General features: G+C 38.1%; 1 protein-coding gene across 2 annotated transcripts; it reads left to right on the top strand.

Annotated features, from left to right (window-relative positions):
* The first annotated feature begins 2,858 nt into the window (after positions 1 to 2,858).
* Positions 2,859 to 23,141, top strand: ranbp9 (RAN binding protein 9). Of its 2 annotated transcripts, none has more exons than XM_046850948.1 (14): positions 2,859 to 3,488; positions 6,916 to 7,027; positions 7,124 to 7,176; positions 11,254 to 11,421; positions 12,617 to 12,639; positions 13,160 to 13,344; positions 14,164 to 14,276; positions 17,180 to 17,288; positions 17,367 to 17,521; positions 17,626 to 17,767; positions 19,722 to 19,843; positions 20,014 to 20,162; positions 20,359 to 20,470; positions 21,823 to 23,141. In XM_046850948.1, exons 1-14 carry the CDS (start codon positions 3,272 to 3,274, stop codon positions 21,951 to 21,953), a joined length of 1,791 nt encoding a protein of 596 aa, XP_046706904.1. In that variant the 5' UTR covers positions 2,859 to 3,271; the 3' UTR covers positions 21,954 to 23,141. The 2 variants fall into 2 exon arrangements, with proteins under 2 accessions (XP_046706904.1, XP_046706903.1); XM_046850947.1 differs by having other exon boundaries at positions 2,862 to 3,488; positions 20,011 to 20,162.
* The last annotated feature ends 873 nt before the right edge of the window (positions 23,142 to 24,014 follow it).

Here is a 24,014-nt window from a genome sequence, read left to right as displayed (position 1 = left end):
TTCCAGCGGAACATTTCCCAGAGCTCAGAGAGCTTCTATTATAGTCTTCATAATAAATGTTCATGAATTTTTGGTACAACAGTAGTTCGTCTGTGGGATGTCTTTCCTTCTTATGTTGATTGTGGAATATATAGCACTAATTTCATTAATAATTTCATTTGAGGTCCTCAAAATATGGCATTGTAACCACTGGTGGTCACCATTTTCTCTAGCCTTCAATATAGATTTTTTGGCTTGTTTGTGGGAGTATAAAATATGCAAATACATAAATGAGATGGGTTTGATTTCATTTAGGCCTACAAGCTGCACACTTCAATGTCTCATTATTTGATTATAAAATGTAAAAAAAGAGAGAGCTGACACTTTTAACTTCTCACATAACATACATGAGTTCAACTTAAGTATCATAAGTATCAATCTAGAGAGACACGTAGTCTCCTCCAAAAGTATTGGAACAGCAATAGCCAATTCATTTGGTTTTTTGCTTTACACTTGACATTTATTTTTAGATTACAGTTTAATATTACACAGTATGTCAGAATTTCAGCTTTCATTTCCTTATGTTAAATTACGGACGCAATATTTGCTTTGAGAATATTGATGGAGAAGTATAGAGAAGGTCAGAAGGAGTTGCATTGTTTGTTTATGGATTTAGAGAAAGTGTATGACAGGGTGCTGAGAGAGGAGTTGTGGTATTGTATGAGGAAGTCAGGTGTGTAGGAGAAGTATTTGAGGGTGGTGCAGGACATGTATGAGGACAGTGTGACAGCAGAGAAGTGTGCAGTAGGAACGACAGACTGGATTAAGGTGGAAGTGAGACTGCATCAAGGGTCGGCTCTGAGTCCTTTCCTGTTTGCAGTGGTGATGGACATGTTGACTGATGAGGTCAGACACAAGTATCCATAAACTATGATGTTTGCGGATGATATTGTGATTTGTAGTGAGAGTATGGAGCAGGTGGAGAAAAGGAGGTGGAGGTGTGTGCTGGAGAGAAGGGGAATGAAAGTCAGTAGGGGTAAGACAGAGTACATGTGTGTGAATGAGAGGGAGGGCAGTGGAGTGGTGCAGTTGCAGAGAAGAGGTGGTGAAGGTGGATAAGTTTAAGTACCTGGGGTCAGCAGTGCAAAGTAATGGACAGTGTGTTAGAGAAGTGAAGAAAAGCGTGCAGGTAGGGTGGAGTGGGTGAAGAAGAGTGGAAGGAGTGATTTGTGATAGAAGAGTATCTGCATGAGTGAAAGGGAACGTTTATAGGATTGTGGTGGTTCCTGCGATGTTGTATGGTTTAAAGACAGTGGCATTGAGTAAAAGACAGGAGGTGGAGCTGGAGGTAGCAGAGCTGAAGATGTTGAGATTCTGATTAGGAGTGACGACGATGAACAAGATTAAAAATAAGTTAATAAAAGAACAGCGAATGTTGGAGACAAGGTGAGAGAGGAAAGATTGAAATGGTTTGGACATGTGGAAAGGACGGACATGGGGTATATTGGTAGGAAAATGCTAGGTATTAGGCCACCAGGAAGAAGGAAAAGAGGAAGGCCAAGAAGGAGGTTTATAGATGTGATGAGGGAACACATGCAGGTAGTTGGTTTGAAAGAGGCAGATGTAGAGGACAAGGGGGTATGGAGAAAGATGATCTGCTGTGGTGACCCCTAATGGAAGAAGATTTCCTTATGTTAAACAACTTAGTATCTGGCACCTTTGGTTTTCTGACCAGACAATACTTTGGTAAGCAAAAGTATTGGAACAAATAGTATCAAAGTAAACAACACTTACTATTTGATTGCATATCCCTTGCCTACAACACCTGCTTCACCTTTACAACACCAAACCGCTTTCTTAGTTTGTGTTTCTTTTTCAGGCTCGTACTTGTAGCTTTATTCATATGTTGTTTGCTTCTGGGGGGTTCTCCCTTTAGTCTCCTTTTCAAGAGGTGAAATTCATGTTTACTATGGTTAATGTCTGGTGATTGTCATGGCCTCTCTATAACCCCTATAACCACTTTCTAACCTGATGAAGCACTTTGCTCTGTTGGCAGTGTTCGATGTCATGTTCTTGCTCAATGATAAAGTTTCTCGCAATTAGATTGGATGCATTCTCTGTAAAATGCCACGCTACTAGCATTCATTCTGCCGCCCAAACCGTACCAATAGCTCCTATGCGCCTGAACGAATAAGCTTGCATGTTTTAGGTCATGAGCAGATCTGTTCTTTCTTTCTGCACAAACCTTATCACTTTGCTAGAGTTTAATCACAGTTTTACAGCTTGGCTCATCTCCTTATGGTGAATTCCAATTCTCACTGCTCGTGAGTGGCTTCGTTCGGCCTCTTTAATTCTGCAAAGTGGCCAAAAAAACAAACAAAATATTGTCTCTTGTCACTATCACCTTCATGTTTAAACATGCTAATTTGTTCCTCTTTAACTGAGAAATGGAGTTTACTGGACCTGTTCTATAAGCTAAGCACAACTGAACCTATCAGCCTCAACACCCTGTAAAATGCCATATCACTGTTGCTGGCATGCTACAAACAGTTCAACCCAAATGTCCCTGTTAGTTTATAAACAGGTTACATATTGGCACTGCACAAAATTTCAAGAAAAAAACCCAATTGGTACATTGGACAGTTTCATAAGCAGAGCAAGATTCAGGATAATCCTGTCCACCATGTGCCTTGTTGTAGCTCTGTACATATCTGTTAATATGCTCATGACTAAGATGAAAGATCTATTTAGCTGAGACGTTCCTAAAATAAGTGATTAAGTGATTGTGTTTCCATGTAAGCTCATGCTGTGGCACAAGGTGCACAGAGGACATGTTATTGATAGGTTGTGTGTGTGTGTGTGTGTGTGTCTGGGCATGCATCAACTCCTGGAGAAGTGTGACTGGACTCCGCCTCAGCCAATCAGATCGCCGCATTTCTCACCAACAACAAACAAAAGATCGGACTTCTTCTGTCGATGTCTCGGAATTATATTGTAGATAGAGATAGCGGGAGATCGTGGTTTGGGGGGTTTCGTTTGTTCACCTTTGTGCATCGTCTTCGCTTCACTAACCTAGTCTTCTAGTAGGAGAGCTGTTTGTGCCTTGATCTCGAAAAAGCTAGCCAGCTAGCTAAACCCCCTTCGATAAAAAGCGAAAAAAAAAAAAAAAAAAAACAGGATCAGTTGGCGTTTTGTGACATCATATAGAGGACATCGCTGGAGTCTTCCAGAGGGCTGTCCAGCTAGAAGTAGCTGGTTAGCTGTGAATATTAGAGGGACGAATCCGATCGCAATGTCCGGACCGTCATCGGGCTGCGGCTTTCTGATGTCGGTTGTTGTTCACGGAGACTCCGCTCTAAACGAGCAAGAAAAAGAGCTCAACCAGAGGCTCAGACGCCTTTACCCGGCCGTCAACGAACAAGAAACTCCGCTCCCCAGATCCTGGAGCCCGAAGGACAAATTCAGCTATATCGGCCTTTCACAGAACAACCTACGGGTGCATTATAAAGGTAACCGGGCTGATTAGCAAACAAAGCTAGCTAACCCCCACTGCATGTACTGTATACGGAGACAGCTGGGAGCTCTACATGTTATTCACAGTAATCAGTTATGAGTTAGAATAGCTAAATAAATGTCTTTACCATCTGTTATTTACCAAAAGGGGCAGAAATCAGCCGCGATTACTTTTAGCACTTATTGTACGCGCGTCACGGTATAATGCTATCTCTACACGTTTGACAGCTTTGTTAAATGATGGGATATCTACAAATATTCAAGCGTACATTAGTTTTAAGTCTTATTTTCGCGATCCCCCATTTGTTTAATCAGTTAACGATTTAATTGCTACGACAGTGGCTAGTTTTCGACAGCCCAAGTTTTTTTTTTATTTTTAGAACTAGCAAGATGTTTTTGTACACCCGTATTCCGGGAAAACCCCGCCTTATTTCTAATATTTGGCAGCTCATTGGCTAAACCCGTCCATGTTACGTGGGTTAATAGTTGACGAGGCTTTTCGCTTAGCCAATCAGAACACTGGATCTTACGCAAAACGGGTAGAGAAAAATTACATCAGAGGTCTCTTTCTTACTGAAACCCGGAAGTAGCGTTTAGATAAATTAAGGTGTATTTTTAGCTAACCTGTTTTGCAGTTTGATAGCTAGCCAAACCATCGAAATCCTGAAATTGTGCGCGGTTGTTGAAATAGTCCGATACGTTTATTAGAGTTAGCCATGTTAAATGAACGTGTCAGATCTTTTGACTATAAGAATCATGTCGGATATGCTAAGTGAAGCCTGTAGGCTAATAGCATTAGCTCACCAAGGCCTGCTCGATAATGCTGCTTATTTCCTTGGTAGTCAGAAAGCAGCAGTAATGAACATGGTGCTGGTGAACATCTCGCTCCAGACCTGTTTGTTCCACAAGTTCAACAATTTCCCACAAATTAGTGCAGAATTGAGATGTGCTGTAGACATATATACACACACACACACACACACACATATGTATAGAGATATATACGGTTTTCATTGCAAAGTACAGAAACACAGCGACGAAATGCAGTCGAGCATCTACCAGAATTGCATATAGGAGATTTGTGCAAACTGACAAGTGCAAATAAATATGTAAATATATGTACAACAATTAAGTATAAAGGCTGTGGGCTATGAAAAATGTGCAGAAGCTGTTGAGCAAGTGCAGTGTATGTGTGTGTGTATGTATGTGTCTGTCTATCTATCTATCTATCTATCTATCTATCTATCTATCTATCTAATATACACTCGCACAAATATTCATACAAACACAAATATGCATACATGCATACACATAATTTATAGGAGAGAAAACTTATACATATGTATGTGTGTAACATTATTGGCTTTCGAAAGGCAAATCTCTTTGTCTCTGGGTTACTTATGAGTGTAACATAAGAATGAGGCAATGGATCACACTTGAGGTCAAGAGGTTCAGTTAATGGTACCAAATGGGCTGCTTGAATTATTTCAGAACCTGCTGATCTCCTGGGATTTTCACACCCAACAGTCTGTAGAGCCTCCCCATGTTGGTGTGAAAAAACAAAAGACATCCTGTAATTAGGGGGTACTGTAGGGTGAAAGACCTTGTTGATGTAAGATCAGACCAGGCACAGCTGACAGGAACTTGCTAGTAACTCTAGTAACCACACTTTAACAGGGAATTTTCAGTGGTGTGTATATATAATAGAAAAGAAAAAAAAATAGTCATCCCTAATTTAAGGCCTAATAGTCGGATTTCACTGCTGGACCTAAAAAAAAAAAAAAACATACATACACATTACATATCATATTTTATATTTATAATACTTTTTATGACAAGACCCGAACTTTTCAGTTTTCTAGTTGAATGAAACGATAATACAATGAAAACAGAAACAATCCCATTATAATAGAGTACAATAGATACCATTATATTAGGCACTGAACTCTATTGTACACAGCAATTCAAGCTATAACTCAATTCACTTGTATTTGTATAACTGTTTTAACAATGGACATTGTCCCAAAGTAGCTTTACAGAATTAAATAGATTACGAATATAACTTTCAAATTTATAAATCAGTCCATATAAGTTTATAATTTGTACCTAATGAACAAGATATTGGAGACAGTGTCAAGGAAAAACTCCCTGAGATGGTATGAGAAAGAATCATTTAGGCAATACAATGAAAGGCTTCTATAGATAGCATCTTATAAATAAGAGATACGAAACTGGTAATTTTTTTAGTTTTTCCAATTTTTGATGTAGCTGACTTGCTGACAAAGTCAGGATATTATGTAGGTTAGAGTCAGTTAGTTTGCTTTTCAGTTTACACTTGTTTTGGTTTATCAAACTGAAAGCCTGCTTATAGAGGAAGGTGCTGCCAAGATTGTACAGCTGAAATATGAAGCACAAAATGTTAGAAATGAAGATCTGTGTCGGTTGCACCCCTATTTTCCACTCTCTTCTCATAAATGGCATGGGGCCCAAGTTTGGGCATCTCTGGTTTAGAGTGTAGAGATAATGAGATATGATATGGGTGCAAAACTAAAGCACGTTGTTGCCTCTTTTTAAGGGGCTAGTAGCTAATGCTAGCTCAGAGAAGTAGCTATGATTTGCACAATGACATCATAAACATATATTGTTATTATTTGAATTGAGTCGCTCTTATTTGCACATCAAAACAGTAAATGAAGAAGGAAGATTGTCTCAAGACATGTGGTGTGGAAATGTAGAGTTTATCATTACAAATATATATATATATATATATATATATATATATATATAATGTATGTTAACATTTCTTATGGAAACAAGTCATCTTTGGTCAAGGAACCACAATCTGTCGATGTAATTAGAATATAGGAAATTATCATATAAAATAATTAACATTTCTGTTTACCCATCTAGAACCAATGAATTAAAAAGACAGGCAAACAAGCATTTTCATTATTTTAGGTTTATGGAGAGAATTGGAAGTCTGGTTCATGAATATCATAGTCAGTAACTGCTGGCTGGCAGTGGCAATCACACAGAATCAGTTGGAAGATGGATTTTTTTTAGGTGATTTCATAGCAGTACATTTTTGATGGAATCCGTTTCCCTGTTGGTTGTCTAATGTCCACATGACTGACCTTATATTCGAACTGTTGACCTTCAGGTGTTTGAACTTGGCTGATCTCTGAATGGCACAAAAGGTCACCAACTAAAAAAGCCACATTATATCTGTTTATTTATCATTTGTAAAGTGATTCATTAGTTGTATTCTTTTTTATGCAAGTAGTCTTTTTATGTCTTGAATTTGAATGTATTATAGGAACATTTTAATATCACACGTTTTCTATTTTATTGGATTACCTTGTATTGATTTTAAACCCAATCCATTTACTGGGGCTTTGATTGTATATTTTATCTGATTTTCAGGGCATGGAAAGACACCTAAGGACGCTGCATCTGTTCGTGCGACTCACCCTATTCCAGCTGCCTGTGGTGTCTATTACTTTGAGGTGAAAATCATCAGTAAAGGACGAGATGGGTAAATAAGCTGATCAACATTTATTTAGCACAATCCAGAATATTTAAAGAAATAAACCTCGTGTATGTAATTTTCTTTCTTTCTCTTTCATATCAGGTACATGGGGATTGGTCTGTCTGCCCAGGGTGTCAATATGAACAGACTTCCAGGTAAAAAAAATAAAAATATACTATTTAATTAGATTTGATGAGGAAATTGTCTGTCTAAAGCAGTCTGTGAGCTGACGTGTTAGCTCAGTGGTTAAGATGTGTGAAGTCTGATCGGAATATCATTCGTTCAAATCTCTGCACTACCATGCTGCCGGGTGCTTGAGCAAGGCCCTTAACCTTCACCTGTCCAGTTGTATAAATTAGATGAATTTACCGTAATTTCCAGACTATTAAGCGCACCCACTGAATTTTACAAATATTTTTATTTTGAACATAAATAAGCCGTCTACACTGAAACTAATGAACTTTACACAGGCTTTAACGAAAGACAGTGCCTGTTACACGGTGTAACGTGAAATATGTTGTGGCTTCTTTAAGAGCTTAGCAGCATTTTGGGAATAGCCTGCCGCCGGTTTTGTCCGGTATTACTGCATGTGTGCAAGACCGAGGATTATGTCCTTATTATTTTCTGATGCTCATTTCTAAGTTTCTTTGACTAACCCATAACGCTGTTGCCAAGAAAAATAAAAAAGCACGAGTTTTGGAAACCTGTCTGTGCTTATATGATTTCTGTTGCAACTGGAGTTAGTGAGCTATCCCTTGACCCTGATACAACACGTTACAACGGCTTGTATCTGAACAGTAGCCTACCAAGAAAGTCATTGTTCACTGTCTTCCTCCTTCCTTTCACAACAATTTCTCTCGGGAGTTTATCTTTTGGCATCGTTTTTCTCCCGATGCCGTGCAGCTCAGGACACAGGTGAGGTGCGTTTTTTTTTTTTTAATTTTTTTAATTTTTTTTTTTTTTTTAATTTTTATTTTTTTTTTGTTTCCGTTCGGAAATTTCATTGGTCTAATGTTATGTCGCTCAGTTTTTTGGCTTGAAGTTTGTAAAACCGGGAAAAACCCAGGAAAAATCCATAAATTAGCCGATTTGTTGTTTAAGCCGCGGGGTTCAAAACGTGGGAAAAAAATAGTGACTTATAATCCGAAAAATACGGTAAGTTGGTAGTTTTCTGCCAAATGCCATAAATATAAATGACTGCATCACACAGGAAAAACAAGATGTGTGTTTATGTTAAGTTTAGTGGAAAGACAGATGCTTTCACATTTGGATAAACTGGGATGCTTGGAAAAAGAAAATCTTGCTCTTACACTCCATTTTCACAGACAATTTCATTATAGGCATAGAATTATGACTTTAATAGATGTCTAGATTCTCAGTAGTGCCTTACCATTTGTCATCAAACTATTTTTATTAACACCAAACAATCTACTGCAGTCTTGATTTTTTTCCTGCCACTACCAATATTCCCAAGCTATAAGAATTTGAATACCAAATTGTTTCCATTCATTCAAAATTGGTATTATAGTTCCACTGGAAAACTCCAGCAAGTTGTGGCCTGAGGGAAAATGTAAGTTATTTACTGATTGTATCTGTCAATTGACTGAGCAAAGTAGTGCAGGTGTGACTATTAATAATGTGTCGAGACTTTGTGCCGTACTTATAAAAAGGATCTATGTAAAAAAGGGTGATAACTACAATTTGTTGATTTACATGTTGTTTATTTTTCTGATTAGTGGAGGTGGTAGCTCAGTGGTTGAGGCATTGGGCTTTGGATTAGAAGGTCACAGGTTAAAATATACTTAAAAAAAAAAGTATAATTTAAAAAAAAATCATTTCTAACTGCTACGGATCTCCTTTACCAGGGCCAAATTCAATAAAATGTCACTTTATAATACAACATTACTAACATTTCTGAAACACTTTTGTAATGGGTTGAGAATATTTTTGCTGACGATCTTCCCCTATATGAGTGCAAGGTCACATTATTCTGTCCTACTGTTTCCACAAACATTTCTGCGACTACGTTGAACAATGACCAGTCGATGAATGTTCTAAATCACTGGGAGAGGTTCCTGTGTGAAGTCCTGACATGTCTGGTTCCCAGCAGTCAAATTTTACTCACTTTGCTTTTACAAAAGCCAAAGAAATAAGATGCATGTCTAATTATTTCTCACATTCTTGACTTGATATGCTACCTCCTTATGTCTTGAGGCAAATATTGAAGTGTAAAGTGAAGTGTTGGCCACAGCATTTCCTCTGTTGTAAATTTCATAAAGTTTACTGACATCTAGCTGCATATAACATACAATAAAACATAGGTCAACTGAATGATGGAAATTGGTCAGACCTTTTGTTAGGAGTAAAATAATAAAGTTAGCTCTCTTTTAGCTATCAGTAGGTGAACAAGTAGAGGATAGTCAACAACCTGAAAACACAAACAATCAAAAAGCTTGAAATGAACATGTTACTTGAAAACTTGTGCTTTTATTTCTATGTTTCCTGCATGTGACTCAGTGCACTTCCTCTAGTACAACAAAGACAGATGCCAGTGTTGTCATTGTGTGACAGATGCAGTCAGTCACAAAGATCCTGTAAGCAAGCATGAAATATATAGAATTCCTGGATGTATTCAGTCAGCATGCCATTATACATTTTGAGCACTGTTTCAGGACGACGATTTCTGTATATGTATGATTTCATTTAAAATTGACATTTACAGCATTTGGCAGATTTCCCCCCCTATCCAGAGCAACTTAAAATGATCTCATTGATACAGGGCCTTGCTCGGGGGCCAAAGTGCCATCTTGGTGTGGATGTGATTTGAACTCATGACCTTCAGATCCAAAGTCTTAATGCCTTAACTACTAAGCTACCACGTCGTTTATAGCTTCTGAGACATGCACTATATGGACAAAAATTTGGACACCTGCCCATGAGACTTGTATGTGGTTTTTGAACATCCCAATCTCCATTTAGTCCCCATTTGCTGTGGCGCCACTCTTCTGCGAAGATATTTCGCTAGATTTTTGAGGGCGCTTATAGAGATCTGCGCTCATTCAGCCACAAACGGGTTGGTAAAATCAGGTACTGATGTAGGGTGAGAAGGCAAGGGGGGTGCAGTCAGCGTTCCAATACATCCCAGAGTTGTTCAATATGGTCAGAGCTTCATAGCAGGCCACTCAAGAGCTTCCACTCTGACTCATGTAAACCATATCTTCATGGAGCTGGTTTTTGTGGGATTGTCCTGCTGGAACAGGGTCTCTTAGTCCAGGTGAAGGGAAAATTCACATCCAAACAGAATTGTGTGCCTCCAGCTTTGTTGTAACTGTTTGAGGAAGAGCCACATATGGCTGGAAAAGTCTGGTGTCCCAAAACTTTTGTGTGTATATAGTGTAGGTAAGTCAATCTCTCAGCTGAAAACAACTTTGAAATGCATTTTTTTCATTATTTCACAAATGTATTATGTAGGTATGTGAAAGAATGTGAAATGCTCTTCGTTAATGTCTGTCCTTAAGTATGACATTTTAAGAATTCAAATTTTATGGAAATTTCACTTCTTGGGAAACTTTTTTTTTGTTTTTTTTTTTTGTTTTTTTTTTTTACTATAAAATGGACACCTGAGCGTTCTCTTTTTCTCTGTGGTGCCATTAGTCCATTTGTGTGTTTGTCTTCGTGATGTTTGACAGTGGGCGTCTTGATGCTGTTCAGAATGTGTGAATGCTTTGTGACCGTCAGGGTGTGTTGTATAGAAACTCATTCTTCGCTTTAAAGGGACAATTATGTAATGTTCATATGTGATGTCGGTGTTTTACGCTGACATCCAGGGTATATCCGGCAGGCGGGGAGGATCATTTGTGGCTTGCTTGAGAGATAAGACTTTAACTGCACACGTTCCTACTCCCTGGTAGGCACGTTTCCATAATTGGGTGCATCTCAATTCCTGATAATCTTGTTTTTTTATTTTTGTGTGTGAACGTGCCAAATATATCAGTTCTATCCAGACGTTTCGGTGAGTAGACAGCCATGATGAATGACGTTTTTTACTGTCCATAGTGCAGCGCTAAAAACGATTGTGGTCAGAAGGAACATTCACTGGAACTGATGGCACACAAGAATTAGTGTCCGGGTGCCTTTTTTATTATTTTTTTTGTCAAAATTATATGCTGCAAAATAGGTGAATTTTGTCCCAGCATGTGCTCTTGCTGATTACTTTACATTTGTTTTCTCAGGCTGGGACAAGCACTCGTATGGCTATCATGGAGATGACGGGCACAGTTTCTGCTCTTCAGGCACAGGGCAACCGTACGGCCCTACGTTCACCACAGGTGACGTCGTTGGCTGCTGCGTCAACCTTATCAACAACACCTGCTTTTACACAAAGAACGGACACAGTCTAGGTACAGGACCGGTTGTGTGGTGTCTTACTGAGTATTAACATTCACTATTCTGTATATCAACTTCTTTCCACACTTCTGTCTATCAGCACTTTGGCGTGCTGATTTTCTCAATTGGTGTGGGTTTTTTTTTTATTATTATTTTTTTATTTTTTTTATATATAAACAAATGTTTATCACCTCACCACAGTGTGCACCCCAAAAACAGCTATCCAGTTGAGTGTCTATATGTTTAGAAATCCCAAATAATGAACACAATCATACAACAATAATATTCAGTATAGAATCTTTCCATTTTCTAATATTTTTGCAAGAGCATTTAACATTTTTTTCTTAATACTGTTAAATAATATATTTTACACATATCTTTGCAGATGTTAAGTATTTAAATCACAGACAGTGCCCAAATTATTATAATTATAAGACTCAAAATAATGGCAAGTATACTGTCCTTTATAACATGTATATTAATTTCCAACACGCTGATAATTAATGAGGAAATTTAAATAAAAATAAGACACTTCACAAGTACTATTATGTTTCTGGCTCTCAAGAAACATTATTGCATGTGTCTAGGTTTTTAGCCTGTAGATTTCTAATAAAGATAATTGTAACAGTGTTTATTAATTTCCATGAACAATATGCCTTTGACAATCATTCGCTTCTCTTTATGTTAATGTGATGGTCCAGATAGAATCTTGCTTCTATAGTAAAACTAATAAAAAAAAAGAACCAATAATCATTGATATGGTGAAGCTTAGTGTAGAGATGTTTTGACAATATGCTTCATTGTCAGTGCTTTGTAACTGTCAGAGGTTTCCAGGAAGCCTTTTTTCTTTTTTTTTAGAACAGATTTTGTGCCTTGTGGTTTCTTGTGTTTTTCTTTAAAGAAAACAAACCTTTTTTGTTTTGTTTTATTAACTTCAAACATAAGTAGAAAAAGAGACTGGTGGAGGAACGACTGCTAGTAGCTGTACACAGGAAGTGAAACAGGAACTTGTCTAATGGACCTTCCAAAACATTGAACGTAATAGTGAACGGATAAGATCTTGTCCTTTAATAAATACATTTGCCATGGTTGTAAAACATTATTGGAATTTAATGCTATGGTTTGTACTTTATGTAGGAATTGTTAGTGACAAAAATTAACTTTTACATTAATTTTATTAATGTTTTTTGTTTTTGTTTTCTTTTCTAGGTATAGCTTTTACAGATTTACCAGTAAGTATCTTTCTTTCTTAAAATGTTTAGCTGTATATATATATATTTTCTTTCATCCATAATGTTGGCATGAATAGTAGTGTCTGTTGTAAATATTACTTGTATGTTAACCTGCGCATTCGACATATTGTTTTAAGAGACTTTTGATAAAATGGTTGGACTGCATGGCTTTTTACTACAAAACAAATGTCTTTTTGCGCCTAAACAATCAGCCATTGAGGAGAAAACAAAGTCAGACTAACTTCAGCATTCATGTTTCTCTGATTATGCTGTAAAGTGCGTTGGCTTTTCTGCTGTGACCTTTCGTTTTATTGGATCATGAAAAACCGTTGCTTCATTTTAGTTATTTCTCTGTATTTCTCCTTATATCTTTTACAACCAAGTGATTGAACCATATGCATTTTATTTCCCAGAAACCATTTAATGTAGAGGCATTTTTTTTTTTTTTTTTTTTTTTTAACACCATAACCTTGCTGATAACAGAGGAATTATTTAACAATAAAATGTTGTCTATCTCCAGCCCAACCTGTACCCGACGGTGGGTCTTCAGACCCCAGGAGAGGTGGTGGACGCAAATTTTGGGCAGCATCCATTTGTATTTGACATAGAGGACTACATGCGTGAGTGGAGAACCAAGATCCAGGCTCAGATTGAGCGTTGTCCTATTGGCGAGCGAGAGGGCGAGTGGCAGGCAATGATTCAGAAGTAGGTGGCTTTCATTGTTTTTAATTCTTTATAATGTATAGCCACTGAAATTAGGTTGGTTTTATTACAGTTCACATTTTTAATAGCAGCCAAGTTTGTAGTGTTGGTATTGCAACACCACTTAGAAAACCTAATTGGGCAATAAAAAAAAAAAAAAAAAGCATCTTTAAATTGAAAAACTGCATTTGAATGTATATTATACCACAATGCATTCAATGCTTGAATTTGATTGGTCAGAAGGCGTGCATCATTTTAGTATAACTGCACAGGTTGTCCTGGCTGTAACATAAACATTAATATTAATTCAATTATTCAAACTATGGTAACAGCTAATATATGTAGACTTGTACAGCGAACAGTTAATATTTAATACATTAAAATGTATTAAGACATTTAATAAGCTGATTTAAAACCAGGTTGTTTTGTCTAAATAATTGTCAATGTAATGAAGTTTTGCATTTCAGGAACATTTCCCTGTCACTTATTGATTAGGTCTCTGTATGTAAGAGAAACGGTTAGAAAACAGGAGCTAAATTGATTATTGGCTGTTCCACACCTTTTTAATCTAAAAATAGACTGTTGAAATTAATGTGTTGTTCTTAATAAATACATTTTAATCTATGGTAAAATGTTGCGATGTAAGCAGAAAAACACCCGCAAATCTGTTGCACAAAAATGGTACAATTTGTTTATGGATGTCGGGAATTACATGACCCTCTACCGGGTATTTTATTTGTATTAAAGCACAGTCTGTCAAATGTTATTAAATGCTGCAGTATTGCATGGACACAGGCATTGAGCTCTGCTCTTTGTTCACAGAATGGTGGCCTCTTACTTGGTCCATCATAGTTACTGTGCCACGGCTGAAGCTTTCGCCAAGTCCACCGACCAGGCCGTGCACGAGGAGCTTGCTTCAATCAAAAACAGACAGAGTGAGTTTGCTCAAATCAGTCATATGATCCAAAGTACTGATTTCTTCAGTATCAGTCCCATGCAGAAGTTTTGGAACACCAGCATGATAAATATGAGTTTATACATCAGAATTTTAGCCTTTATTTTTTTTGCTTGAAATATTCAACTGTGTTAAAAAAAGAAAACTAGGAACATGGTACCTCTGGTTGCTTGCAATATTTAATACATTTGACAACCCACTGATATGAGCCAACTGTTACATTGTCCTGTTGTGGTGCTTTTCCAGGCTTGGACCACAGTATCTTTTTAGTTATTAGTTTTATTAGGGGGTAGGAGTTGGTCTTCTTGACACCTACTTCATGCAGTAAATTGTGACATCTTCATCCCAGAAGGATGTTGGAGAAGTCACTGAGTGTTGTTTCTTCACAGACCTCACAGTGTAGTTGTCATCTACTGCTGTTTTCCAGGGCCAAAGTTTTGATGTATGGTCGCTAGTACAACAGTATTTTTTTTTTATTTCTTCAGGACATTGTTTTATTGGCTATGCCCAGTTCAGTGGCTCTGATCAATATTTCTTTCTTTTGTCAGCTTCAAAATGACTTCATCATCTCTCTGCCTAATCCTTTAACAGCAAATGCATACTTCACAGGTTCTGAAAGTCAGTGCTCAAACTAAAATTAGACATTTATATCCTTTTAATTGCTTACACAGTCAATCTATCGTTTCAGACTTTTCAAACACCTGCCAGAATTTTTGGTTCCAGTATTTTTCTTCACTTTCTTCACCAAAAATTTAGTGGGCTCAAAAAAATCTAACTTCTTCTAACTTTTTAATGCATCAAGATTTAGATTGAAATTATGATCAATTGTTTTATATTTGTCTGTTGAGCTTAACCCTCAGTGTCCTCCATGTAATGCAAAAATGAAAGATTCTGCCTTGTTCCAATACTTTTGGAGGAGACTGGGTACATTTTTAGTCATGAAATGCTCATTGAAAGGAGAATAAACAGCACACATCTGGGGTGGGTAAATAAGGACAGATCAGGAAAAGCAAATTTTGTGTTTGGGTTTTGTGTTTGTTTTTGCAGTTGTTTGGCATGCAGGTAGATTTAACAAACAGCCCATCCTTTTATAAATTTAGCAAAAAGAGAAAAATTCATTCGGTTTTATTCACTATGGTGCAATACACCTTATTGTTTTTGTCTCCCACCAACTGCCGCACTAGACACATTAGCAGATGCATAGTGTGCTCGATTTTTAGAACAATCAACCATTGATTAGCTGCGTTAATTAGCATGCATGGATGCCAGATCTTTTTGGAATCAGGAGCACACGGGAATGTGGAAAATGTGAAACCGGAGTTAAAACATAACTGTCATGTAAAACTGTTGCTGAGTACACACAGCCACCTCACAATTAAATAATAACAATACTATGCTACATACACTATATATGGACAAACGTAATGTATTTCCAACCCTTACCCAAACTGTTAACACAAAGCTGGAGGGACACAAATGTATAGGATGTCGTTGGATGTGGTAGCATTATTAAGTGTTTTTCCCTTCAATAAATTAGGAGACTCAAACCTGTATCGGCATGACTGTATCCCTGCGATTGCACCCAGGCCTCCCCACCCTACAGCACTACCTGATTTAACTAATGCTTAAACTTAGTATGCTACATTAAAAATTTGGTTAGAAGAATCATAAAGGTTGTGTATGGTGCTTGTCAAAAGTTGGGAAACATCGTCTTTTATCATTTTAGAAAGACACGTTAAATTTTCTTTTGTTATGCGCAAGAAATTAGGTAATTTAACGTTATGAAGATTCACTTTGACCAAACAAATATATAAATATACAGATATTAAACTTTATTTTCTTAGAAAAATCCTCCATTACCATTAATTCTTCACACTCTTGGCAGTTTCTCCAGACATTTAGCTGAAATAAGCCATGCTTCTTTTAAAACTTGCCAAAGGTGTTCTAGTTAGTTATTAGTGCAGTTCAATAGGATTTAGGTGTGGTGACTGGTTAGGCCGTTCTATAATGGATAACACTCCAGCTGACTGTTTGCTGTCTAATTAACTCTTACAGAGCTTGTACATATGCTTTGGTTTTTGTTTTGTTTTTTGCATGGAGAAGTTGGTTAAGGTTCCCTGGTGGTCTAGTGGTTATGTTGCGGTGCTCTCACCGGGTTCGATCCTAGGTCCCGGGTTCGCTCCCCGGTCAGGGAACCAACCCCAGCCGCTCTTAGTGTCGGTCCCAAGCCCGGATAAATGGGGAGGGTTGTGTTAGGAAGGGCATTCAGCGTAAAAACTTGCCAAATCTTGCATTTATCCACAGTCCAGACACAATTGCAATGCCGTGAAGTATGGAATGGGAGCCATGTTGGTTCAATATTCCTTTTAACCTAAATAGGTCTCCAACCCCTAATGGGAGCAGCCGAAAGAAAAAGAAGAGGTCTCCAACCTTGCTCAAACCATAAAGCTTCCACTTCAGTGTTTAACTATGGGTGTAAGGCATTTTGCTGACTTATCTTTTATGTTTTTCATCTGTTCGAGCCAAAAATGTCAAATGTCAAACCCAGAATTGTCCTCTAGTCATGCCCTGTCCAATTATTGTGTTGTTGCCTTTTCCCTAGTTTGTTGCATATAAACAATTGAAACATGCACGTGTCTCAAAAACCATAGGACTTGGGGTTTCCAAACCTTTTACAGGCACTGTTCATGCACTTAACTATCCAATTGCATTTTTAGCTTAGACAATTTGTTTAGATGGAACAAAACACCAGACTTGGTGCTTTTACTCACTTTTTCACTTTCATTTTATGATGAATTTATGATTTGTTAACTCTAACACAATTTAGAACCAACTTTATTACGGATTTTCTTTCTTTCTTTCCCAATTCATCTGTAATTTTAGAAATCCAGAAGCTGGTTCTGTCTGGTCGAATGGGGGAGGCCATCGAGACCACTCAGCAGCTCTACCCTAGTCTGCTCGAAAGGAACCCTGATCTGTTATTCATGCTAAAGTACGTGCTTCTTAATGACATTGTCGGTTAAATGTTTTACGAACGAGTAGGCATGACTCCTCATTTTTGCACACATAGAGTGAGACAGTTCATTGAAATGGTGAATGGCACTGACAGTGAGGTACGCTGTCTCGGTGGGCGGAGTCCTAAGTCCCAGGATAGCTACCCTGGTTCTCCCCGCCTTTTCAGTAGCCCCACCCACAAAGCCACTGGCTCTCAGGCTTACCAGTCAGGTATGTATTCCCAACATGTCTATTGCTTGAAATGTATTCTGATAACTGTATGATAATCATCATATGTTCTGGATCAATGTCTTTGTGATGATTTTTATTTCCAGGTTTTGAAAGTAACTGCTGTAATGGAGTGTCATCCAGTAAAGCTCACTCCTCAGCACACAGCCACAAACCATGTCCCGTAACCACAAGCAGCAGTGAGCTGGGAGTTCTGAACGGCAGCCGCACACAGCAGTCCAGCATAAGGTATTTATCAATAATGCCACATAAAACGACTTGATGCTCTTATAATTTATAGTCGTTTACATTTAAAGCAGATTCTAGAAATGATAATAATATGAATTTTGCACTCAAATGTATCTTCCTCCTAAAAAGCTTCTCAATTATTAGCAATGCAATCTGTAAACTGTTTTTACACCTCGCATTGGTGTATGCCACTGTTAAACCACCCTCAGATTCGTGGCTTGTGCTATATAACAATATTATCATCTCAGCATGATGTTACATTATCACGATATTCAGTGATGTTTCTACTGATTTACATTTTATTTTTAGTGCTGTAGTCCCTTTTAGTAATTAAGAAAGTATAAAAAATGGAAAGTAAATTTATTCATGTTAAACTAAATCTGTTAATAGACACTATATTGACAATATAGGTTGAGGTGGGATTCCATCAAGGATTGGCTCTGAGCCCTTTCCTGTTTGCAGTGGACAGGTTAATGGACAGGTTAATGGACGAGGTCAGACAGGAGTCTCCATGGACTATGATGTTTGTGGATGATATTGTGATTTGTGTTGAGAGTAGGGAGCAGGTGGAGAAGAGCCTGGAGAGGTGGAGGTATGCGCTGGAGAGAAGAGGAATGGAAGTCAGTAGGAGTAAGACAGAGTATATGTGTGTAAATTAGAGAGAGGGAAGTGGAGTGGTGCGGTTGCAGGGAGAAGAGGTGAAGAAAGTGAATGAGTTTAAGTACCTGGGGTCAACAGTGCAAAGTAATTGTGTTAGAGAAGTAAAGAAAAGAGTGCAGGCTGGGTGGAGAAGAGTGGCAGGAGTGTATCTGCATGAGTGAAAGGGAAAGTTTATAGGACTGTGGTGAGACCTGAGATGTTGTATGGTTTAGAGATTGTGGCATTGAGTAAAAGACAGGAGGTGGAGCTGGAGGTAGCAGAGCTGAAGATGTTGAGGTTTTCGTTGTGAGTGACGAGGATGGAAAGGATTAGAAATTAGTTTTAGAGGGGACAGCGCATGTAGGACGTTTTGGAGACATGGTGAGAGAGGCGCAATTGAGAAGGTTTGGTCATTTGTAGAGAAGGGACATGGGGTATATTGGTTGAAGAATGCTAAGGATGGATCTGTCAGGCAGGAGGAAAACAGGAAGGCAAAGGAGGAGGTTTATGGATGATACCCTAGACATGCAGGTAGTTGGTTTAAACGAGGCAGATGTAGAGGGCAGGGTTGTATGGAGACGGATGATCTGCTGTGGTGACCCGTAATGGGAGCAGCCAAAAGAAGTAGTAGTAGTACACTATGTTGACAAAGCTATTGGGAATATGTAGTTCTTCCAAGCTGTAACCACAAAAGTGGAGGCACATAATTGTATAGGATGTCTTTGGAGAATAAAATTTGGCAATGTCTCTGTGCACAAAGCCAGCTCCATAATGATATTCTTTACAGGAAGATCTTGGGTGTTCTGCAGTAGGGTTGATGTCAGACCTCAATAGAACCCCTTTGGGATGTATTAAAACATTGATTGCACCCCAAGCCTTCTCACCCTACATCAGTACCTGACTTTACCAATATCCTTATGGTAGAATGAGCAAATATCTTCACAACTACACTCCAAAATCTATTGGAATACCTTCCCAGAAGAGTGGAGGCAAACTGGGACTGAATGTGAAATAGTATATTTAAAAAGTGCATATAAAGCTAACATAAGACGAGTGTAAATATAGCATCATTTAACTATATTTAATAGGTATGCCACATTAAATGGTTTATAGCAGTTTTTTTGAAAGAAATATTCAAACATTTAGCCTCATCAGGGGTAAAAAATTTTAGTCATTGCTATGTAATGCTGCATGTTTGAAAACTCAGGTTTTTTTGCCCAAAATTCCTCTATCATTTTTTTTCTTTCAAAGTATTTATTAATATTGTAAAACTTTTATTAATATTGTAAAGTTTTAAACGCTTGGTTTTATGCAGTAATGATGTAGACATGGAGGTGGACCACATCTCTAACGGAGTGTCCGAGTCCTCCTCGAACGGCTTCTTGAATGGGAGCACAACGCACTCGGCAGACATCGAGGACTGCGAAGGGGAAATGGGTGAGACTGCTAATAGTTTTTTATTTCTTAAGATCCATTACAAACATAATTTGTAATAAAACAAATTTCTTAAGATCCATTACAAACATAAAGAAATGGCGTGTAAAAAATTTGGGGATAAATTCCATAACCATCATTAGATAATCACATCGTTGCCTTGCACGCAGAAGTAGAGTCGGCTCAGTCCAAGAGGCAGCTCTGCGGGGGGAGCCAGGCCGCCATTGAGAGGATGATCCATTTTGGCAGAGAGCTGCAGAGCATGAGCGAACACCTTCGCCGTGAACATGGCAAAAACTCAGCCAACAAAAAGATGCTTAAGGTAGCAATGCCAACTATGTGTTATAAATGTAACGTACCCGTTGTGCAGCTATGCTTGGATTTAAAGCGAAACTATGATGAAAAGGGAACACAAAGTTCTCCAGTTTGAATTAATAGAATAGTAACCTTTCTGCTGGTTTTGGTTGTTCAAATTATCTTTGCAGCTTTAACCTGTTTGTTTGTGTGTGTGTGTGCAGGATGCTTTTAGTTTGTTGGCATACTCAGATCCTTGGAACAGTCCTGTGGGCTACCAGTTGGACTCCATCCAGAGAGAGCCAGTCTGCTCCACACTCAACAGTGCAATATTAGGTAAGACTGCAATACATATTTAGAGCAAGAACATTTTTAGACAGTGGTTTTTAGAAGTTAAAAGCAGGCAAACTTGCCACCCTCAAAAAAAAAAAAGTATAGTGAACTTGCAACAGGATAAACCATGTACACAAGTGTCAATTCTAGTGAAGGTTAGCTTGGCTTAGACCTGGAAAGGCCATTCAAAGCCACTGTGCTATTATAGAAAAAGCTTTTGTAGCTTTTGTAAGAATAAAAACATTATCTAAGAGTTTACTGTGAAAAGCGACAACAGAGGAGATCTGAAATTCATGTTTGCAAGCCCTTGTAAGGCTTAATGCAAGACAAAATGTAATGTAAAGCTAAACAGCAGTTTGCTCATTTTTTAAGTTTTGCCTTTATTCATAGACTTAAAAATAAAAACAATTTTAAACCGCTAATAAAACCTTCATTTCTGGTTTCAACTTTGTCCTCAGGCTCATCATTATTGCACATCCTCGTAGAAAAGTAAACAGCAACAAGTTTCTTTTAGGAACAGTCCATTTCGAATGTCGCCATTGATCATATTGTTAGTGGACAGTTCTATGTTCAGGCGTCTACTGTATGTCAGAGATATGGTTGAGTTGGTTTCAATAAATGTGGGAAAGACCTATGAATGTTATCCATAATATCAGTGAGTGGAAATCCTTGTACATCATTTACCAAGCATTATGTCTACCTGCATTACACTGAAAGGTAAGCGAGTACCTGTAGATCTTGACATGCCAATCATTTAGACTTTGTACATGGCTTTACTGTTTAAAAAGGTTTTTACAAACAACTGATAATGATATAATAAAAACTGCCCTTGATTTTACCAGCCTATTGACTTCAAAAAGCCTGGGATGGCTGCCCAGATGAAATAAACCGATGCTTTAAGATGCATTACCATTGGCAATGGTACACCCTGAGCTCCATGAGTAGATTAAATGTAAACTAAACTACAAGACCAAGGTCAATTTTTTTTATTTTAATTTTTTAATGTGCCTGAGATCCTCAATTTAATTTCAAATAGTGTTCTTGGTCAACTTTTTTGTAAGCAGTTCAGATCTCATGGAAAACTCAGAACAAGTTATGAGTCATTATCCTGGAGCAGTAAAAAAAAAAAAAAAAAAAAGGAGTTCATGCAACCATTATGGCTGAATGTAGTACTGTGCAAGGAGTGGCCTCCTTGTCCCAAGAGAAAATTTTGGTCAATCATGAGTTGGGATGGTGTAGTGTAATTTGGAATGCTCATAAAAAATGAAAAAAACTGGTCCACAAAAGTATATCCGAAGAGTGATCTGAGTGATTACAGTGATCTGATGTCTGTCCCCTGAATGTGTGTGTTGCAGAGACTCATAACCTGCCCAAGCAGCCCCCTCTGGCTCAGGCCGTGGGTCAGGCGACTCAATGTCTGGCACTTATGGCTCGCACAGGCATCGGCTCCTGCGCTTTCGCTTCAGTGGACGATTACCTGCACTAGCCCATAGAGAAGAAGTAACCCTTTACAAATGGTCATGCAGCACAATCTGCATCACCTTGACTCAACCTGGTCTCCAGAAACATCGGGCCCGTCTCTAATCGCGACCCGGAGCGCCTCATAAGCCGGACCATTCCAAATCCTGACTCTCGCTCTCCTCTAAGAGACTGGATCCTATTTCCTGCAGGGCATCTCGAGTCTGTAGGACAACATTTCGAAGGATCCCCCGAACCAAACCAATTCCTGAACCATCACACCTTTTTGATTTTGATTTTTAATTTGGGATAGGGGAGGGGTGTGTGTGTGTGTGTGTGTGTGTGTGTGTGTGTTGCAGGCTCCGATTGTTTGTTTCCTAGTTTGAGGCATGAGACAAATTTATTCTGATTCTAATCAATGTTATAATTAAACTTGCATATAAGATTCTATTTGTTCTCGATTGAAAGCTGGCTAAAGTGAGCACCAAGGCCCCCCCACCCTCTTTACAGTTAACACCTAGCTGTTTTTTTAAGGTGTCTGCTTGTGTATTTGTTACACCCCCACTTCACTCCTACACCTATTTTTATTTTTTTTTTGAAAGCTATATTAACATGCAGAGTGGAATATTTTAGTTATCTAAAGAAAAAAAAAATGCAGTCCAACAAATCTGGACTCCTTCTTAGTGGTGGTATTTAGTATAGAGAGTTAGTGTGAGCTGTATTTTGAGTTAAGCCCTTCTTTGTGCAAGCGTGCCCTCCCTCTGCAGAGTCTGCACAGCAGGTTTGATTCACGTTTGGACACTTGGACTTGTAACCGTGTGGATGTCTACGGGTGTCCTGAAGTCTGTCTCCGAACTGTTTTCATCCAGGCTGACGCTCAACACACTCACGTTTCTGTACAGTGCAGCTCTCTGAAATATGCCTAGGCTTGTATTTATCGATCGGCCCCCTAGTTTTGGATAAACCTCCATTGTGCATAGTAACAAAAACATTTGAAGATTGAAAGGAAAAAAAAAACTGTTTATTGCTCATTGCTTGATATATACAAGCCCTGGCTAAAATTAGGAAAGCCTGTTCCTGGTTTTCTCCTGTGTTTCACCAGCCAGCCCTTATTGACCATCACTACGTTACAAAAGCAAGGAGAATGATACAGTATTGTCAACAGCACTGTCTTATCATTTTCAGTAATAAAATACAAATACCCAGGTGGACAAGACTTGTGTACGGACTGCGTTCTTCTAGACACTCATCACGCTTGTAGTAATCAGATGCATGTCTTCGGTGGTGGATGATTATATTTTTTTTGTGTGGATGCATGAACCTCATCAACAATAATCCACTGGAAGGGATGACCTCAGGTTGTAAATTACTCTTACAGTCTATGCATATTAAAATTGTGACTGACACAGCTCTCCTAACCGAATCCATCCAATCTCAAATATTTATTGTCCCACAATTTCTGTAGAAACACTGCATTGGGTTGTTCAAACTCTTTTATTCACTTATGAAATGAAGTATTTACATTCAGCCTGAAAAAAAACAAACAGAAAAAAACAAAGCATTTGACCTGGTCTCTAGCAGCACTTGCTATAAAGATTGTACATTTACATATTCCCAAGGCCTTTGCAAAATAAAAAAAAAATCCACCATGAAAACACACAATTTTGGTGCTAATAAGTTACTGTATATTTCTAATATGGTGACAATACATACAGTATAGGGAGACATTTAACTGGTGGTTAATGGGAGAAAAAATCCTCTAACATAACCTTTTCCAGATTCACTGTTAGATCCCAAAAGCAAAAGAGGAAAGGTTTTCTACACTCCCCATTTTTTATATTCATGAAAAATTCAAAGTAAAACTGGTGGAGATATACATAGGTCTCTAATATGCTGTAACAGCACACTATGAGAAATCAAATGAGAAAAACAGTGGGATTGAAAAACTTTGGGAACTAATCTGTTCCAGCAGAACATATGGATGAGAGAGCTGGCCAGATGGCAACGTAAACACTACAGCATCGCTTTCTCCAATTGCAGAAGAAGCAAAAGGCACATTCCTACAATCATCAGGTAGTCAAATAACAAT

The sequence above is a fragment of the Silurus meridionalis genome, chromosome 6, assembly GCF_014805685.1.
Source record: "Silurus meridionalis isolate SWU-2019-XX chromosome 6, ASM1480568v1, whole genome shotgun sequence".
Classification (NCBI taxonomy): Eukaryota; Metazoa; Chordata; class Actinopteri; order Siluriformes; family Siluridae; genus Silurus; species Silurus meridionalis.
The sequence above is the reverse complement of the archived record's forward strand: the minus strand, read 5'-3'. Positions and strand labels throughout refer to the sequence as shown.